The 21,774-nt window shown below is 35.1% G+C and overlaps 1 protein-coding gene across 1 annotated transcript; it reads left to right on the top strand.

Moving 5' to 3' along the window:
- The first annotated feature begins 1,844 nt into the window (after positions 1 to 1,844).
- LOC138700934 (dehydrogenase/reductase SDR family member 11-like) lies at positions 1,845 to 15,447 on the top strand. Its single transcript, XM_069827374.1, has 7 exons — positions 1,845 to 2,004; positions 5,264 to 5,409; positions 6,766 to 6,934; positions 8,509 to 8,638; positions 9,667 to 9,799; positions 12,150 to 12,293; positions 15,180 to 15,447. The coding sequence occupies exons 2-7, from the start codon at positions 5,278 to 5,280 to the stop codon at positions 15,219 to 15,221; spliced, it is 750 nt and encodes a 249-aa protein (XP_069683475.1). The 5' UTR covers positions 1,845 to 2,004; positions 5,264 to 5,277; the 3' UTR covers positions 15,222 to 15,447.
- The last annotated feature ends 6,327 nt before the right edge of the window (positions 15,448 to 21,774 follow it).

A 21,774-nucleotide genomic window follows, 5' to 3' on the forward strand; every position in this document is an offset into this window, starting at 1 on the left:
TATCTGGGAAAAGGAAGGAGTCCTTGTACCTATTTTTACGAAGGGGGACAAGACTAATTGTAGTAGCTTTCGAGGAATATCACTTTTGTTGATGTTGTACAAAATTCTGTCCAATATTCCTTTGAGAAGATTAACTCCATATGTAGATGAAATTATTGGCGATCATCAGTGTGGTTTTAGGTACAACAGATCGACTATTGATCAGATTTTTTTATTCGACAGATATTGGAGAAAAATGGGAGTATAAGGGTACAGTACATCAGTTATTCATAGATTTCAAAAAGGCATATGACTCGGTTAAGAGAGACGTTTTATATAATATTCTTATTGAATTTGGTATTCCCAAGAAACTAGTTCGATTAATTAAAATGTATACTTATATACTGTATATATACTTAATACGCAACTACAGTTGAATACGCACACATTGTTTGACGTCATAGTACGTCATAGCATACAGACAACCAACCCCCACCATAGGAGCAACACACTCCCACCCCTACCATCGACAACTGCACATCGCAGAGCCAAAATCAGCAGTGGTTCAAGAGACACTGAAGACGACGACAAATAGCGTCGAAACGGGCCGTCTGTCGAAGGTAAATACCTTTTTAACAATTTTAACACTTTTAACGTGTGTCAGAGTAAATTTTATGTAATTAAAATGTGTCTCAGTGAAATTTACAGAAGAGTGCGTATAGGCCAGCTTTTCCAATTCACTGCGGGCTAAAGCAGGGAGATGCACTATCACCTTTACTTGTTAACTTTGCTCTAGAGTATGCCATTAGGAAAGTTCAGGATAACAGAGAGGGTTTGGAATTGAACGGGTTACATCAGCTGCTTGTCTATGCGGATGACGTGAATATGTTAGGAGAAAATCCACAAACGATTAGGGAAAACACGGAAATTTTACTTGAAGCAAGTAAAGCGATAGGTTTGGAAGTAAATCCCGAAAAGACAAAGTATATAATTATGTCTCGTGACCAGAATATTGTACGAAATGGAAATATAAAAATTTGAGTTTAGCCTTCGAAGAGGCGGAAAAATTAAAATATCTTGGAGCAACAGTAACAAATATAAATAACACACGGAAGGAATAAATATGGGAATGCCGGTTATTATTCGGTTGAGAAGCTTTTGTCATCCAGTCTGCTGTCAAAAATATTATTGTTAGAATTTATAAAACAGTTATATTACCGGTTGTTCTTTATGGTTGTGGAGCTTGGACTCTTACTTTGAGAAAGGAATAGAGATTAAGGGTGTCTGAGAGTAAGGGTCTTAGGAAAATATTTGGGGCTACGAGAGCTGAAGTTACAGGAGAATGGAGAAAGTTACACAACGCAGAACTGCACACATTGTATTCTTCACCTGACATAATTAGGAACACTAAATCCAGGCGTTTGAGATGGGCAGGGCATGTAGCACGTATGGGCGAATCCAGAAATGCATATAGTTGGGAGGCCGGAGGGAAAGAGACCTTTGGGGAGGCCGAGACGTAGATGGGAGGATAATATTAAAATGGATTTGAGGGAGGTATGATGATAGAGACTGGATTAATCTTGCACAGGATAAGGACCGATGGCGGGCTTATGTGAGGGCGGCAATGAACCTCCGGGTTCCTTGTATGTAAGTATACACTCCAGGGACACATTTACGGCACACCGGTTGGATGGGCTGCATTAATCAGAGCTCAAGTGCTCACTGTGAACAGCTTTGTTTGCACCACTGTGTTGTAATCGTGTTACATAAGAAGGCTCTTTGCTGTATCGTGCGCCCATCCTGCAGAGATAGGGTGAAGGTCAGAGATAGTGTCAACATAACAGCTCAGATTAGTCATTACTCACTGGTTGACGCGCGAGCAACCAGTTCAGCTCGTCATTTTTTCCTTATATTCAATTATATCTGCTAATCTGGTTCCGTAACTCACATTTATCTGCATAAATATAAAGGGAAAACATCGGGAGCATCTTTCAGAGTTGTTACAGCTGTTGAACTGTCTGAACCGTAAGTAGAAGTGATAACTACTGTATGGATTGTCGTCGAAGTAACTGGAGCCTGTCTAGACCAGGGCTGGACAACTGGATCAAACACGAGCAGTGAGCGCTATAGACTAGTGTTGGCTCTGTCACGTGATCAGAGGTTGATTCATAAATTTCACAGTACAGCACTTTGAGATTGAACATGACGAGAAAAAAAAACTTGTTGATGTGAAAGGGCTCCAAAAATCTCGAAAATCAACCAAATTATTGTTTAATATATTTTCTTAAGAGGACGCATGTGGTTTTTAAAACTTCTACAATTTTCACCCAATATTAATTTTTTTTTAACTACATAAACTACCTTACAATAATATCATTAGACCTCGGACTTTTAGGTCCTAAAAATCTTAAATTAGGTACCTAAAATAGGTTCTATCACAAATCAAAATAGGTTCTTACTTACTTACTTACAAATGGCTTTTAAGGAACCCGGAGGTTCATTGCTGCCTTCACATAAGCCCGCCATCGGTCCCTATCCTGTGCAAGATTAATCCAGTCTCTATCATCATATCCCACCTCCCTCAAATCCATTTTAATATTATCCTCCCATCTACGTCTCGGCCTCCCTAAAGGTCTTTTTCCCTCCGGTCTCCCAACTAACACTCTATATGCATTTCTGGATTCGCCCATACGTGCTACATGCCCTGCCCATCTCAAACGTCTAGATTTAATGTTCCTAATTATGTCAGGTGAAGAATACAATGCGTGCAGTTCTGTGTTGTGTAACTTTCTCCATTCTCCTGTAACTTCATCTCTCTTAGCCCCAAATATTTTCCTAAGCACCTTATTCTCAAACACCCTTAACCTATGTTCCTCTCTCAGAGTGAGAGTCCAAGTTTCACAGCCATACAGAACAACCGGTACTATAACTGTTTTATAAATTCTAACTTTCAGATTTTTTGACAGCAGACTGGATGATAAGAGCTTCTCAACCGAATAATAACAGGCATTTCCCATATTTATTCTGCGTTTAATTTCTTCCCGAGTGTCATTTATGTTTGTTACTGTTGCTCCAAGATATTTGAATTTTTCCACCTCTTCGAAGGATAAATCTCCTATTTTTTAAATTACAAAAATAGGTGAACAAAAAATGGCATTATTTCATTTCCCATTACAAATTAGGCGAAACATTTAACATTATTTCATTGTACATGTCCATAATTAGAGCCAGAGTAAACAACTAACACCTTTTCTACGTTTTCCATTGAGAAACTGCATCGCTTCTCAGATAACACCATCTTATATGCTGAAAATGAGCGTTCCACATCAACTGATGACATCAGAGCGTATTTAAATGTTGGTATTATATGCAAGGGGACAGCACATTCATGTTCAGGTGTTTTGCCAGCCAAGATATCAGCAACTGTGCGGAGAACTGTCAGTCCTGGGTCTTTTTGAAGCACTGATTTGAATTTTTCATAAACTTTTTCACCAACACAACCAGGAACCAAGTTGATTTTTTCTGTCACCTCTTCTATCAATCCCAGTTGCGTGTAGACCGGTTCGCCTGAAGACTCTAGAGCATTAATAATGGGGACCAGAAATACATAATGTGATTTGATGAATGCAATATCCCGGGCAATTGTTGGGTCCTGCAGAAGTTTTTTAGCTGAAGTAATGCTCACTGCATCCTCCCCCAGTTTCAAAACAAAGTTCTTAATGTCCTCCAAATGCTTGCTGTAATATTCCACGGCCTGTAACCATGTTCCCCATCGGGTAAGAATAGGTTCTGGTGGAAGTGGCACATTGGGAAGTTGCTCTCGAAATAATTGAATCCTCGTAGGTGCTTTAATAAAAATCTTTTTAATTGTGGATATTCAAGCCGTATCGTCTCAGCTACGCGATTCATGGCATGGGCAAGACAAGTAATACGGAGCAAGGCAGGGTAAAATACTTCAAGTAATTTAACGGCAGCAATCATGTACGGGGCTGCATCAGTGTAGATTACTAGCTGCGATTGTTGTCAAGGCACGACTGGCATACAGAATTACACAGCGTTTCCATATTACCAACTGTAGAAATTGGAAAATGTAAAATTAGGTAAAAATAGTTTCTAACGTGAAATTAGGTATTTTTAGGTTGTATAGGACCACCATTTTCGAACATATATTTCCATAATTCGTATATATAAAACTTTTCTTTTGTATATATCATGAGGAACAAATTAGATTTTTACCTAAAATCCGAGGTCTAATTATCATCTTTACAAAATGTGGTGTCATTAGAGCTAATGGTCTTCAAATTATATTTTTAAATTATATTTTATATTAACGCAACTATAAAGACCCCTTGCGTGAAAGTTTTCAAAATTTTTAGTTCGTATTTGCTCAAAAGCCAGAAAATAATCATAGAAATAAAAAAAAATATACTTACCATCTGTGTTTCAGTCTAAATAGTCTCTCACAATAATAGTTTGAGATGGAAATATGTGATTTGTGGCATTCAAAAAAACCCTTGTGGCACGGTAAGTGTCTCTCGACAAAATTAATGTTCAATTGTCCCCAAAATTTTAATTTTGACGTTACAAAAACCATTTGTAGATTTTTTTATAATTTTTAACTGGCTTTTAAGGAACCTGGAGGTTCATTGCCGCCCTCACATAAGCCCGCCATTGGTCCCTATCCTGAGCAAGATTAATCCATTCTCTATCATCATATCCCACCTCCCTCAAATCAATTTTAATATTATCTTCCCACCTACGTCTCGGCCTCCCCAAAGGCCTTTTTCCCTCCGGCCTCCTAACACTCTATATGCATTTCTGGATTCTCCCATACGTGCTACATGTCCTGCCCATCTCAAACGACTGGATTTTGTACCATTTGTAGAATAGCCTGATTAAATAAGACAATACCAAACATATGGCTTTACTTCTCATAGAAGTTTTGTTTTTCCATTTTCAGCGCTACATATTTTAATTGTTGTTTTTGGGGTCAACGTCTCAACTCTCATTCTAAAGGAACTCTAGAGTCTAGACATTACAGATAATGACGGATTTATTATTTCATCGGTCCAATTTATTTTGAGTACATAATGTACCTAGCTGTATTAATTTTATGTGCTATATTTCCGCTCGTGTGATGTCAGCGCAAACTCTAGGGAGAAAGTAGAATCTCACGCTCAAGCTAGTTTGAAGGTCACTGAAATCAGTTGTGCTATGTCAAAGGTACCGACGTAAAGTGTCCATACTTGTAATTATCTATACGCTGGTCTCTCTTTCATTTCAGCTGTTTTATTCAACATGGAACGCTGGTCGGGACGCGTCGCCATGGTAACCGGAGCCAGCGCCGGCATCGGGGCCACCATTGCAGTTGATCTGGTCAAGAAAGGACTCAGAGTAGTTGCGGTCGCCAGAAGAGTGGAGAGGATAAAGGTATGTTCAAATAATGTTAAAACAGAAGGCGAACTCGTCAAAGTAAGACCTCTCTAATTCGTCATCACTTCATAAATTCATTACGCAGGCCTAGAAGTATTATTCCTCTGTACTTAGTTAAGAGTACGTATTCATTTGTCTTTCCTTCCTGCCACTTATAATGCTTGTTATGTGTAACATTCAAACATCTGTACCTTCACAACCACAGAAAAGTGAAGAATTGTTTATGTCAGCCGTGGCGAGAACGTGACTCGCGAGACATTGTGGCTTGCAGTGATAGCTGTGCATTTCGCTTACTTCTAACCTCCGCCAACCCCCACCCTCTCACTCACTGGAGTCAAACTCCGTTCCATTTGTATTTGTCTCTGACCTGCGAGTGGCGTATGTCTCTCTCGAAACCATGTACGAAAGTTCCAAGTAGGATGGGAGGACGCATTTTTTTTTTTTTTTTTGCTGTTAATATGATGAGAATATTAAATGTATGATTTGTTCACAAGTATTACGAGGAAAACGGTTGTATAACATAATACGGCAATATACTACATGTTACTGATGAAACATTAAAAGGTTAAGTGTTGTTGTTATCATATCATCATCATCATCATCATCATCATCATCATCATCATCATCATCATCATCATCATCATCTCCTCTGTACGTCGACCCTTTTTCAGCAGATGTACGAATAATGCGGTTAGCTCTTCAATTTGAACTCACTGATTTACTATGTGATGTCAAATGAAAGCTAGATGTAAGGACTTGACAAATGTTGAACTTTCAAATCTTTGCCAAAAAATAAATATCCGAAGCTTCGTTCTTTCGCTTCCTCTGTTGAAGCCATGTTCGCTACAACTTACGTTTGTGAAAAATTACTTTCAACAATGAAAACGGTAAAACCCAAATTTAGATCACGACTGACAGACAAATACCTTCGTGATCAACTACGACTGGCAGTAAGTGATATAATTCCTGATTTTGAAACTCTGTCGCAGAGACATTCTGAAGACAGTTAATTTTAGGTTGTGATATTGTTCATTTATTGTTCATTTCTTTCTTCGTTACACGTACTAAACATTAGTTTGTAGCCTTGTACTGTATAAAATTATATTTAAGTGCTTGACGTAAGGAAAATGAAAATCCGTTAATAAGTCAGACAGTTGCTTCACTTCCCCTTCGGGTGTCCGCCTCCCTCCATAGGTGCTATGCACGTTGCAGGTTACACAGTGGCTCGGCGCACGATTACATTTTCGCCACCGCTGGTTTATTTGAACAGAACAGTCCACACTATCACCCCCTAAAGTATTTACTATTCCTCGTGAAGCATTCTGTATGAGTAATGAACTTCTCTTTGTTCAGGATCTCGAGAGTCAAGTGAAGTCAGCGCCTGGCAAGCTGTATTGTCTCAAATGTGACGTCAGCAACGAAGAGGACATCAAGGCAGCTTTCAAGTGGGTCAGAGACAACCTAGGAGGCGTCGATGTGCTCGTCAACAATGCGGGAGGGGGCAGCGCCAACAGTCTGAGGGGTGAGCAGGAGACTTCATTATGTATATAGTTGGCGCCAGCGTTTTTGGCGTGTATCCTAGATATATAGTGCCCTGTTTGTGAGCATGTTGATAATGCAGGTCAGAATGGTACCACTTCCTATACACGTCACATCAGCTATATGCCAAACACAGTTGTCAGACTGACTGCGGCAAATGTAAAACACTTGCAGTTAACGTTCCCGTTACTTATTTCACACGCCAAAAACGGTGACGCGGTGTAACTCAATGACGAAGATATGCAAAAGCAGTGAGTAGAGACTCAAATTTGGATGTGGAGAAAGAAAAACAGAGTACATCTTACTCGATGATTTCTCATTCTGCCAAAATTATTATAGGAAGAATTTGGTTTTAACGACGCTTTAAATTTTACCAATTATTGAGTGTTGAAATGCAACGACGACGAGAAAATGGTCGACGAATTTTGTCTCGAACCCTATATCAGACGACGGTTTATTTTTCGTGACATACATCTACGACATGAGACCCGTAGCATTACTTCCCTCCCAAAGGAAGACACATTTAAGATTTAATGGATCTTTAAAATCCATCAGCTTCTGTCGGGTTCGAACACGTGTAAATCCACACCTGTGGAGTAACAATTAGCGCGTCTGGCCGCGAATCCAGGTGGTCCGGGTTCGAATTCCGGTCGGAGCAAGTAACCTGGTTGAGGTTTTTTCCGGGTTTTCCCTCAACCCAATTTGAGCAAGTAACTATCGGTGCTGGACCCCGAACTCATTTCATCGGCATTATCACCTTCATCTCATTCAGACGCTAAGATGTTGATACAGCATTGTAAAATAACCTTCTTTAAAAAAACACGTGTACCTCAGATCAAACGGACAACATGCTAATAGTCGGATGATGATGATGATGATGATGATGATAGTGATGATTAATAGTGTCCCTCAGCATCTATGACTACTTGTGCCCTTACAAGAATTTCTTTAAAACACACTTAAATAACAGTATATCGATGGCCAAGATGTTATACCTCGTATTTACGAAAATGATAATTTAGATTAACTATATTATTATTATTATTATTATTATTATTATTATTATTATTATTATTATTATTATTATTATTAGAATAAGGTGCTTAGGAAAATATTTGGGGCTAAGAGGGATGAAGTTACAGGAGAATGGAGAAAGTTACACAACACAGAACTGCACGCATTGTATTCTTCACCTGACATAATTAGGAACATTAACTCCAGACGTTTGAGATGGGCAGGACATGTAGCTCGTATGGGCGAATCCAGAAATGCATGTAGAGTGTTAGTTGTAAGGCCGGAGGGAAAAAGACTTTTGGGGAGGCCGAGACGTAGATGGGAGGATAATATTAAAGTGGATTTGAGGGAGGTGGGATATAATGGTAGAGAGTGGATTAATCTGGCACAGACTAGGGACCGATGGCGGGCTTATGTGAGGGTGGCAATGAATCTTCGGGTTCCTTAAAAGCTGTAAGTAAGTATTATTATTATTATTTTTTTTTTGTGTAGAAATCTTAAGAATTGCATTAATTTAAAAACATCCAATTAATTCTGTTTCAGAGGGACCAGTTGAGAGTTGGCGGACTATCCTGGATCTGAATGTCCTGGGTTTGAGTATCTGCACGAAAGAAGCCATACAATGCATGAAATCTCGAGGAGTTGACGATGGACACATCATCCACATTGGCAGGTTAGTACAGTTGTTGATGTTACTTTTTAAAATTTGTCATTTTACGACACTCTGTCAACTGCTACGGTTGTTAGTGTTAACTCACAAGTTTAATAAAAACTAAAATGTTGTCACATTTCCCATAGCTTTTAGAGACGAACAATATAGAAAATATTTTGTGCGAGATCGTGCGTATTTGCTTGTTTTCCGCACAGAACCAATACGCGGTAAGTGTGAAATACCACATTCAGTATTCCCAACGTAACATACATAACAATTTCCCTCTTCTTACCGCTTAAGCGTCATATTTATTTTACCGCTTTAGGCTTTTAACATATTATTTTTAGAGACGTTCAATATAGTAATAATTATAAATTGGAAACTTACCACTGCAATTTCACCTAAATTTCACTGTTAATTATTGTTTTTAAATATTTGCAAAAAATTAAGTTAACTCTACAACTCCACTAAAGTTACTGCATTTGTAATGCAAGTAACATTAAGGAAGCCGTGAAAAAATCAACAAGATTCCAGACTCATCATAGATTGGGGGAAAAAAAGACAGACGTACATCACGGCCTGCTGCAGTATAGTAAACACAGAAAACATTTTATAGGAACAATGTTGAAGATAGTTATATTTGTTTTTCAAAGTTGCCGTCATTGAACAGAAACCAAATGGAGATTTCATTGCAACTAATTAGAAATTCGTCTTTCAGGTATGTAATAACTGATCTTCGCACAAAATAATGTACGGTACACGAGCGGTATGTTTGTTTTCATGTTCTCGGAAATTAAAAAAGCTCAACTACGTTTCGCTTTTTCAATCTTTTCCTCGAACATGAAAACGTCAACATACCGCTCTTGTAACGTATATTACTATTCTCGTTCAGGAGGAATTAAAGGAATCTTAGCGATTACTATAACCCTATAGCTGGAACAGAAGTGAATTGCAGAGGGAGACATGTTGCTGATCATTTACTTCATAATTATATGAAGTGCAAGGTGGACCTATATCTTTTCTTGTTACACTCATTTCTTCTCTTTCAGTCTCCTGGGACACGTCATCCCTCCAGCTGATCACCCATTCCTCATGTACTCCGCATCCAAACACGCTGTGAAAGCTCTCACCGAGGGGCTTCGAAGGGAACTAGTCAACCAGAAGTCCAAGATTCGAGTCTCCGTAAGTTACGATACAGAAGACGGCACAATATTTCACTGATTAGCAAATTACAATCACTCAAGAATGATTACCAAATTTTGTCATAATCCATTAACTGATCTAACAGTAGGGTGACCAGACGTCCTCTTTTGTCCGGACATGTCCTCCATTTTAGGCCTTTGTCCGGGGTTCGGGCGAATTTAAAAAGAAATCAAGAAATGTCGTCCTTTTCGTAATTTGTTTGTCTGATATTTTGAAATTATCTGATTTGACGCCTTTCTCAAGCAATTTGCCTGGAGGTGGCAGCAGCAACGACGGAATATACTCTTTGCCAACGATCATAACTCTCCTTGCTCCTATTTCTCATTGTCGTTGCTTTCATACATGTTGCTAACTGTAAAATCATTTTATATTATTAAGTTTTGTCATAAGTAGAGCTATGCTGTAATAAAATATAATTATATTGACATAACTTTAAGTATAATATAGGCTTAAGCCTAAATGTAAATAGATATTATCTGTCCTCTTTAATACTTAATAGAATTGGTTATTTCGAAAACGTAACTTGTACTTTTCTGCGCAAAATACTTCAGTAGCATTTATGACATTAAGCCAACTAAAAGTCCATTTCTTATCCATTTCTATAGATGAAATATGACTTATTTTATGATTTTTAACAACAATATGTTATAGGAAAGAATAGAGAGCACTCTGATTAAAAAAGTAACTTGCCGAACATATCACATGTCGAAATAATGGATTCAATTATAGTTCCCTTGACTTTGATATGTAGCTAACTGTAAAATCATTATTATTACGTTTCTCATAATTATTTTCTAATAAAATAGATATTAATATACTTTTAAGTAGTATGATATGTCTAAATCTATACTGTAAATATTTTGTAGTAAAATATATATTGACGGAATTTAAGCTATATGTATACTAAGCCTAAATATAAATACACATTTTCTGTCCTCTTTTTCCGAACAATGTCCTCCTTTTTCAAGCTTTGTGTCCTCTTTTCTATCGATGTGAATCTGGTCACCCTATCTGAAAGTAATTTCAACGTAAATAACTTGGTAACTTGACTGAACAAAAATTTACTACCGAGGGAGCCTAATTATGAAATTGATCACAAAATCATTAGGAATTTTTTGTATACGATTTAACTTACTTACTGGCTTTTCAGGAACCCGGAGGTTCATTGCCGCCCTCACATAAGCCCGCCATCGGTCCCTATCCTGTGCAAGATTAATCCAGTCTCTATCATCATATCCCACCTCCCTCAAATCCATTTTAATATTATCCTCCCATCTACGTATCGGCCTTCCCAAAGGTCTTTTTCCCTCCGGCCTCCCAACTAACACTCTATATGCATTACTGGATTCGCCCATACGTGCTACATGCCCTGCCCATCTTAAACGTCTGGATTTAATGTTCCTAATTATGTTAGGTGAAGAATACAATGCGTGCAGTTCTGCGTTGTTTAACTTTCTCCATTCTCCTGTAACTTCATCCCTCTTAGCTCCATATATTTTCCTAAGAACCTTATTCTCAAACACCCTTAATCTCTGTTCCTCTCTCAAAGTGAGAGTGCAAGTTTCACAACCATAAAGAACAACCGGCAATATAACTGTTTTATAAATTCTAACTTTCAGATTTTTTGACATCAGAGTGGATGATAAAAGTTTATCAACCGAATAATAACAGGCATTTCCCATATTTATTCTGTGTTTAATTTCCTCCCGAGTATCATTTATATTTGTTACTGTTACTCCAAGATATTTGAATTTTTCCACCTCTTCAAATCATTATTATTTTCTCATAATTATTTTCTAATAAATTAGATATAAATATACTTTTAAGTAGTATGATATAAGCCTAAATCTATACTGTAAATATTTTGTAATAAAATAGATATTGACGGAATTTAAACTACATGTATAATAAGCCTAAATATAAATACATGGTTCCTGTCCTCTTTTTCAAACGGAGTATCACTAGTTAATTGTTGAATAGCTGTTATGAAGAATGCCCCAATAAGAATGCCGGATTTAATAATGTGAATAAATGCTACAAAAACAGATAAACAGAGCAGATTGCATTGCTCAGTGGTTAGAGCACTTGGTGCGTGGAACCAAGGACCCAGGTTCGATCCCCGGCACCGGAGCGAATTTTTCTCTTATAATAATTATTGTTACCATATCAGATATATTCTATAGGACCAAAAATTAATCTTCACGTACATTGCTATGGTAACTTTCGCATTGTGGTTGCAATGCAGCGGCTTAAAACATTCTAAGATACTACTGCGCAAATAGCTGCCGTGAATAATAAATAGCGCTGTAGTCACGCTTACCTGTTGCAGTGCATCAGCCCGGGTATTGTGAAGACCGAGTTCCTGCAGGCGGCAGGCAAGAGCGACGAGTTGTACGACCGAGTTCCTAGCCTTCTCAGCCAAGACATCGCTGACGCCGTAGTTTATGCACTGGGCGCCCCACCTCATGTACAGGTGCGTGTCCTGGAACAAGAGAAAGTAGAATCCAGTAATATGTATCTTAATTATAGCGAGCATAAACTAAAGTCTATCCTAATTCCTTTCATATATCAATATATTATTATTATTGTTATTATTATTATTATTATTATTATTATTATTATTATTATTATTATTATTTTAGTATTATAATTAGTAGTATTTATTTATTTATTTATCTAGCTGCAGTCATTGAACACAAAATGCTCTAAACCTAGTCCAATATATATATATATATATATATATATATATATATATATATATATATATATATATATATATATATACAGGGTGTAACAACTTTAATGTTTAGAATTTCTGGAACATGTTCCCTGACACGTTCTACGTCGATTAAACCTAACATACCTATATCCAAAGTTCTATAGGTTTGGAGTATTTGTACACCCAAAGTTAAATTTTTGAGTTTAATTTTATCTCTGAATACTGAAAGAAGTAACACCAATTTCTGAAAGTGACATGTCTATGTCATTATTTTTATTATTACCATATTACACTTTAATATCAACTACTTGTGAGTATGAAAGAAGCAGTGCAAAGTTGAAAAAAAAATGTCCTTAAGATTCCAAACACTGTACTTCATGAAATTTGCCAATAGGCACGTGAAAATACCTGTGCACTAGGAATCCTACGATTTGGGAACCGTGCTTGATATGCCAAAACAGCTGCTGTTGCATTGCCATCACACAGGCCATACACATAAACTATGTCGGCGTATTCCTGATGTGTGTACACAAAAGCCATGTTTTAATGGTCAAAACTCAATAAAAAGACTAGTTACAATACGGTTTATTTTTCTCACAACTGTTATTTTAAACTGTTGTCTGTTTCGTTTCCTTAGCAACCTAAACAATTTTAATTTAATTTCTCTTAAAAGTAAAATTTCCTTCATTCACTGCTTTTCAAATGTTTCTTATGTATCTCTACTTAGTAATGCCATAAAATAGGCCTTGTATAAACGGTATAATGCTTGGAGCTGCAAGAAGCTCTATTTTTTCCAGCTCTGTTATCTCTGTAACCTCTCAATTTCGGACATAGGTATGTTAGGTTTAATCAACGTAGAATGTGTCAGGGAACATGTTCCAGAAATTCTAAACATTAAAGTTGTTACATCCTGTATATATATACAGGGTGTTTCAAAAATAGAGGGCATAATTTCAGGTATGTATTCCTCACACGTAGACAATACAAAAAGTTCATTACAACATGTGTCCGAAAATCCTTGCTTTCCGAGTTATGGCCCTCAAAACAGTGATATCCACCGGAACGTTTTTCTTCCCGCAGATAGGTGCCGTGACAGAAGATATTAACAGAGGACACTCTAACAGTTGATTCCGAGGCGAAGAGTACACTGAGTGTTGTGTTTGGCGTTGTACTTGCGACATGTACTGAAATCAGGAGCTGGCAGAAGTGCACTTCATGTACGGTAAGACGGACGGCAATGCTGCGCTGGCTCGTCGTTTGTACCAGGATAGGTGCCCTAATCGATGGACAGGTAGAGGTGGCCCAATTTCTTGGCCTCCACGCTCACCTGATTTCAACCCTATTGATTTCTACTTGTGGGGCCATTTAAAATCATTATTGTATTCGTCTCCGGTACCTGACATGGAATCCCTTCGGAATCGAATTGTGGCAGGTTGTGAGGAAATATGCAATACTCCTGGAATTTGGGATCGTGTCCGCAGGGCCATGAGACATCGATGTGAGGCCTGTATTCAATCAGGAGGTGGACATTTTAGCAGAAGGTGGACATTTTGAACATCTGTTGGAAAGACAACTACCTGCGGGAAGAAAAACGTTCCGGTGAATATTACTGTTTTGAAGGCCATAACTCGGAAACCAAGCATTTCCGGACACCTGTTGTAATGAACTTTTCGTACTGTCTACATATGGGGAATACATACCTGAAATTATGCCCTCTATTTTTGAAACACCCTGTATATATATATATATATATATATATATATATATATATATATATATATATATATTAAAATTAATACATTCTCATAATCAGTATTAAAAAATCAATGTTAACAAAGGACTTATGTATCAATCAACCAGAGACAATTGTTTTAAATTCACCCTTATTACGGCAGTGAGACATGCATATTAAAAGCTCATATTATTAGAATCACAGCATGTGAGATGAGATTCATGAGGCGGACTGCAGGATACACTGAATTCGACCACAAGGGGAACGAGGATATCATGGAGGAACTCAAGGCTGAACCAGAGATGGAATACATTTGGCGATGTCAAGAAAACTGGAAAAATCACGTCCACAGAATGAGCAGCAACAGATTTCCAAAGACGATTTTCTAAATTATCGACCAAGAGGGATCCATTGGCAGACCTCAAAAGAGATGGACAGAAAACAAGGCCGTAACAGGTCACTCGGCCTGATACCTGTCAGGACTATGACGATTATGATTATTACTATTATTATTATTACTATTATTATTATTATTATTATTATTATTATTATTATTATTATTATTATCATCATCAATAACTTCAAGGTTTAGGCCGATGGCCTGTTCTGCCTCCAGAATTTTATCCATCAAACTGGTCTCTCCAACGTCTCTTTGGTCTTCCCACTCGTCTTCTTCGTGTAGGTCTATAACACCATGTTCTGAAAGGTATCCTGTCGTTGGACATTCTTGTTATATGGTCGTACCAATTATTTCTATATTTTTCAATTATAGTTATTACACTCTCGATATTCAGTTCTCGACGTATATCTTCGTTTCTCTTATGGTCCTGATTATTATTATTATTATTATTATTATTATTATTATTATTATTATTACACAATAATAATTGATTTCTTATATCTTTCAGATTCACGACATCATCATCAAACCAGTGGGAGAGCTCCTGTAACTCACCATTTCAAAAGAGACGAAATCTTCTGCAGAGATTATTTCGAGTTTGTTACAATGCGGAAATAACGGCGCCTTCTAAGACAGAAAATAATGGAGCATGTTACTAAGTCTCTAATTGTGTCCATGAATGTCTACGTCGCCTAGAGCAACGAAGTTATTCATAACTGATACTGTATAGAATTCTTGTTAAGTTGTAAATAAATACTTGAAAATCAATATTTAAATATTATTATTATTATTATTATTATTATTGTTATTATTATTATTACTATTATTAATCCTGAAGGAAATGCTTCTACGAAGTTATTTAGCGTCGATGATACTGGTGATAGCGAGATGGTATTTGGCGAGATGAGGCCGAGGATTCGCCATAGATTACCTGGCATTCACCTTACGGTTGGGGAAAACCTCGAAAAAAACCCCAACCAGGTAATCAGCCCAAGCAGGGATCGAACCCGCGCCCGAGCGCAACTTCAGACCGGCAGGCAAGCGCCTTAAACGACTGAGCCACGCCGGTGGCCTGATTATTTTGAAACTGTGAAGAATTTGATTAGTGAATTAAATAAAACGTATATCAAACATGCAATATTAAGTAATGAACATTTTAAAACATGAGTTTATATTTTACTACTATACTGCTAGTATGTTTTATTGTTACAGTAAATGTTGTACGGTTTCAAAAAAAAAAAAATTGTGACTTCATATGAAATAAAATGTCATGTATTTTCATATTGTATGGTCAAAAATTACCTTGAATTTGAAGAAGGATATAGAGAATTCAATTTAATAGGAAAACACATACGTGGTACAAAGTTACCCCAATTAGCTGTGTAACTTTGTACAACCATTAAATGTCGAAATTCACTTATTTAAAATATGTTTTTTTATGTTTATTATGTCTGAACCTATAAAATAAACAATTTACCTTTAGACATCAACTTCAAAAGACACTATTTGAGGTAAATATAAAAGTACTAGTGGTTTGTGCAGCAAACGCTGCAAACTAAGTCCATTAGACGTTCAAATAAAAATTGTTCAGATTTGTTTTCAATAAAGGATACCAGACATTTTGAAAGTTATTTTCTTCCATAACAATGAAACATACTCCCTCTGAATGGCTTTTTTTATACCCTTGAACCTATCCACCTTCAGGTTTTGAGTTTCAACGCGAAAACGCAAGTAACAATGTCAGAACGATCAGTGGGTTTTCCATGTGGAAGTAAAGCAATAGCTAATTCAAGTCATTGTGGATTGTACGCGAAAGTTAAAAAATGTCAGGTTTGCTATGCTTTCGAACAATAGACATAGCATCTTGGTATAGCTGCTGCATGTAGAGCTTGAAATGTAGAGGGTAAAACCATTTTATTCTGCTAAGAGATCTTGCTGAAATGATCGGGAGACTACAAAATCTTGTAGGTCTCTTATTTTATCAGTAAGTAATACCTTTTGGTCTTTCCTTAGGAACTGTAATTTTTGCGCTCTCTCGAGCCAATACTGAAGAGAATGACGCATATAAATATCTACACCACACCGCCATTAAGTATATGAAAAAGACCCAATCCCACTTGATTAATATCCATAAAAATATTTAATTTTTAATAACAATATTAATATCTTACGTAAGTTTTGAAGTTATATAGCCGCCATTCAGTAAATTATAGAAATGAAGATCTAATTTCATATATTCTCTACATCTATTTATATAACCCCAAACGTTTCATTTTCATATCATCAATATAGCATTAATACGTATAATTAATGGAAAATAGTCACATCATGGCATTAATTATAATAATATTTAATTTCTAATGGTGGTAATGTCATCAAGTTTTGTAGATTTGAATATCCAATACACAGCTGTACTCATAAAATTACACACCGCACAATCAGACCTGTAAATTAATTTTAGTAAGCTTTGAAGTTTTTAATAACTAATTGAAATTAAGCTTTAAATATGTCAGCAATCCTGCAGGTCATGGCCTTCGTGTAATAACCCATTGTTTATTGTAGGCTAGTGTGTGTTTTGTTTTATTCTAAAATTATGCATTAGTTCTCAAAACTGACGAAAGATTGATTTTGGAAAATATGAAAATTATGTAGGAAAACTAACGCTTCACTGAAAGCTCTATTTTTCTGAAAAACTCTGGATTCCAGGCTTCAAAATATATATATATATATATATATATATATATATATATATATATATATATATATATATAATAGAAGTGGTACAAAGTTACCCCAAATGACTGCACGTAAATACCCTGAAGGACAGCTACAGTTGGTCATTAAATCCCTTGGAACTGGCGGTGGTTTGCAACCTCAAAAACGTTCACAATTGAATAAAGACAGCTCTGAGGAAAACGTCTGATCCCACAGTGACCACTGCTCCGCTATCATTCCTGCAATGCACTGCTTTATATACGCTGCTGGGATCCTGTTATCTTATACATTGTGCCACATGTCCTTCCCTTACTTATCGCTGTTTATCACAATTACCTGCACAATCTATTTAAGAGCCTCTTGAAGATTTCTGCTGACAGGATAAATTCTCAAAGTTGTGACAAGCATAATTTCTTGTTACACAAGTTTAAAACATGCTGAAGTGAAAAATTGCGCCATCCGTCTGCAATGAGTGTGACACCTCAAGTTTAAAAGAGAATTAAAGTGGATAATGATTGTTTTGAAAGAGAAATAAGTAAATAAAAAATTAATAAGTAGATAAATAATTAGTAAATAGAGAAAGAAATAAGTAAATAAATACATAAATAAACAAATAAATATACAGAAAATAAGTAAACAGATAAATAACTAAATATATAAATAACTGAATAAATGAAGAAATAAATAAGTAAATAAATAAAATAAATAAGTATCGGTAAGTAAATAAATACACAAACATATAAATACCTAAAGAAATAATATAACAAATAAATAAGTGGATAAATAAAACATAAATAAATAAATAAATAAATAATAAATACATAAATAAATAAATATACAAAAATAATAAATAAACAGATAAATAAGTAAATACATAAATAATTGAATAAATGAACAAAAAACAAGTAAATAAATAAAATAAATAAGTATCGGTAAGTAAATAAATAAATACACAAACAAATAAATACCTAAACAAATAAATTAACAAATAAATAAATAAGTGAGTAATTAAAACATAAATAAATAACTAAATAAATACATAAATAAACAAATAAATATACAAAAAATAAATAAAAAGATAAATAAGTAAATACATAAATAATTGAATAAATGAACAAATAAATAAGTAAATAAATCAAATAGATAAATAAGTAAATAAATAAGTACCACTAAGTAAATAAATAAATACACAAACAAATAAATTAACATATAAATAAGTTAATAAATAAAAAATAAATAAATAACTGAATAAATGAATAAATAAATACATAAATAAATATATATACAAAAAATAATAAATAAACAGATAAATAAGTATATACATAAATAATTGAATAAATGAACAAATAAATAAATAAAATAAATAAATAAGTAAATAAGTACCGCTAAGTAAATAAACAAATATACAAACAAATAAATTAACAAATAAATAAATGAATAAATAAAAAAATGAATAAATGAATAAATAAATAAATACATAAATAAACTAATAAATATACAAAAAATAATAAATAAACAAATGAATATGTAAATACATAAATAACTGAATAAATGAACAAATAAATAAAATAAATAAATAAGTAAATAAATAAGTACCGCTAAGTAAATAAATAAATATACAAACAAATAAATACCTAAACAAAGAAATTAACAAATAAATAAGTGAATAATTAAAAAATAAATAAACAAGTAAATAAATAATAAATAAATAAACAAGTAAATAAATGAATAAATAATAAACAAATCCACATTACAACCATTATTGTCAGCGCATTTCGAACTGACGAATCAAGATCGAGCAATGGACTGTATTTGCCACGCGTGCTTACCCCATTCCTGGACCATTCTCCTCAACTAAAGTCAGCTGGCACAGCCAGGATAACCAGTGCCTTAGTTCACAGTTTTCAGTTCAGTGACTCGTGCGTGGTTTGTACGTGACCTGACCAACTATAATTTTTATCTGATACTTCCATTTAGCCAACCTCCCCCCCCCCCCATTTCTTTAAATTTATTTTTCCTATTGTGTGAATTCATTTCACTTCTAAGTTTGGTCAATGTAGAGTATCCACCGGCCACTGAACGAATATTGCACACTTTTGTCACTGCGAATGTGGCGCTATAAAGCAATTTTCAATACTTTTATCACAACCACATCACATTTAAAATCTTACTGTACCATATATAGAGAATTATAACTACATTAACACATTTAGGCCTAGTATATCACGAAACATGTAAATTTTACTATTATGAAAGTCGCCATTGATTCTTCTTCAAATTAGTACGATGCACTTCCACGATACGATTGGCAGAGCCGGCAATATATGAAAAAAAAAAATGATACTAAGTATGAGGAATGTTACTACAGGTGTGTAATATTGTGTAACAGGTTAGGTTAGGTTTCATTAGGTGTGTAGTATTGAGAAAGGTTATGTAAGGTTTGATTAGGTGTGTATATTAATACTATGTTGGCAACACTGAAACCCACTGTAACATTAAAGAAATATGGCGGTATTCTTCGTTCACGCACGACGATTTTCGTATAGGCTATACGCATTTTAAATCTAACGCATTTTGGAAGTATTTTATCAAGTTCCTGTAGTGGCCGGAATATAAGTAACATTCACCTTAAGTTTGCCTGTCCTTTTCTTTTCCACCTAAACTGGTAAATATAAACTTATTTTTAAATGCAGAATTATTTTCAATGTGTCCTGAATTTCCGTCCCTTGCAGTTGGCAATCCTAGTGACACATCGTCTCCAATCCCTAACGCCGTCTAGCAGGATAAGGGCGCGACGCCAACCCCAAAGTATTCTACCAAAAAGTTTGTTTAATCCCTTCTACCAGCCCTTAAATTTAACAGACGCACTTCTGCGACAATCTGTATATCATGACCAGTTGATTTTGAAACATACGTTAATACCACCGATTTTTGTATTCCATATTTGTTGTTTGCGTTTTTATGTTAAACAATTTATGGATAATTTGAAACTAACAGTAGATGGACACATCCTGTAATTTTTTTGCATCTACCATCCCTTAAATTTAATAGTTTCACTTCTGGGACAATCTGTGTATCATGACCAGTTGATTTTGAAACATACGTTAATACTCCCGATTTTTATATTCCATATCCTTTGTTTGCGGTTTTATGTTAAACAATTTATGGATAATTTGAAACTAACAGTAGATGGACACATGCTGTAATTTTTTTGCATTTACCATCCCTTAAATTTAATAGTTTCACTTCTGGGACAATCTGTGTATCATGACCAGTTGATTTTGAAACACACGTTAATACCCCCGATTTTTATATTCCATATTCTTTGTTTGCGGTTTTATGTTAAATAATTTATGGATAATTTGAAACTAACAGTAGATTGACACATGTTGTAATTTTTTTGCATCTACCATCCCTTAAATTTAATAGTTGCACTTCTGGGACAATTTGTATATCATGACCAGTTAATTTTGAAACATACGTTAATACCCGCGACTTTTATATTCCATATTCGGTGTTTGCGGTTTTATGTTAAACAATTTATGGATAATTTGAAACTAACAGTAGATGGACACAAGCCGTAATTTTTTTTTTTTGCATCTATCATCCCTTAAATTTAACAGACGCACTTCTGCGACAATCTGTATATCATGACCAGTTGATTTTGAAACATACGTTAATAGCCCCGATTTTTATACTGTATTTCATATTCGTTGTTTGCGTTTTTATGTTAAACAATTTATGGATAATTTGAAACTGACAGTAGATGGACACATCCTGTAATTTTTTTGCATCTATCATCCCTTAAATTTAATAGTTTCACTTCTGGGACAATCTGTGTATCATGACCAGTTGATTTTGAAACACACGTTAATACCCGCGATTTTTATATTCCATATTCTTTGTTTGCGGTTTTATGTTAAACAATTTATGGATAATTTGAAACTAACAGTAGATTGACACATGCTGTAATTTTTTTGCATCTAACATGCCTTAAATTTAATAGTTGCATTTCTGGGACAATCTGAGTATCATGACCAGTTGATTTTGAAACATACGTTAATAGCCCCGATTTTTATGTTCAATATTCGGTGTTAGCGTTTTTATGTTAAACAATTTATGGATAATTTGAAGCTAACAGTAAATGGACACATGCTGTAATTTTTTAGCATTAAAGAAGAGGATTATAATATGTAATTAAATAATATATTACAAGGTACAACAACCGTGATATGTTGTTCACTAGAGTGCAGCTAGGTACGCCTCAACAGTTGTGTCACAAACCGATATGGTTAAGCAATACAATTCTCAAGTGCTCTTCATGAAGAGCTTTGTTGTATCGCTCTTGTAATCTCTTAAGTGTTACTGATATTATAGCTCTTTGTTGT

Source organism: Periplaneta americana, chromosome 6, assembly GCF_040183065.1.
Source record: "Periplaneta americana isolate PAMFEO1 chromosome 6, P.americana_PAMFEO1_priV1, whole genome shotgun sequence".
Classification (NCBI taxonomy): Eukaryota; Metazoa; Arthropoda; class Insecta; order Blattodea; family Blattidae; genus Periplaneta; species Periplaneta americana.

What these genes read in the sequence shown, in the direction of transcription:
- LOC138700934 (XM_069827374.1), top strand. Translation starts at nt 5,278, where the DNA reads ATGGAACGCTGGTCGGGACGCGTCGCCATGGTAACCGGAGCCAGCGCC. An exon ending in CAGCGCCAACAGTCTGAGGG is followed by an intron (nt 6,935 to 8,508) that starts GTGAGCAGGAGA and finishes ATTCTGTTTCAG; the next exon opens with AGGGACCAGTTGAGAGTTGG. An exon ending in AGTCCAAGATTCGAGTCTCC is followed by an intron (nt 9,800 to 12,149) that starts GTAAGTTACGAT and finishes TACCTGTTGCAG; the next exon opens with TGCATCAGCCCGGGTATTGT.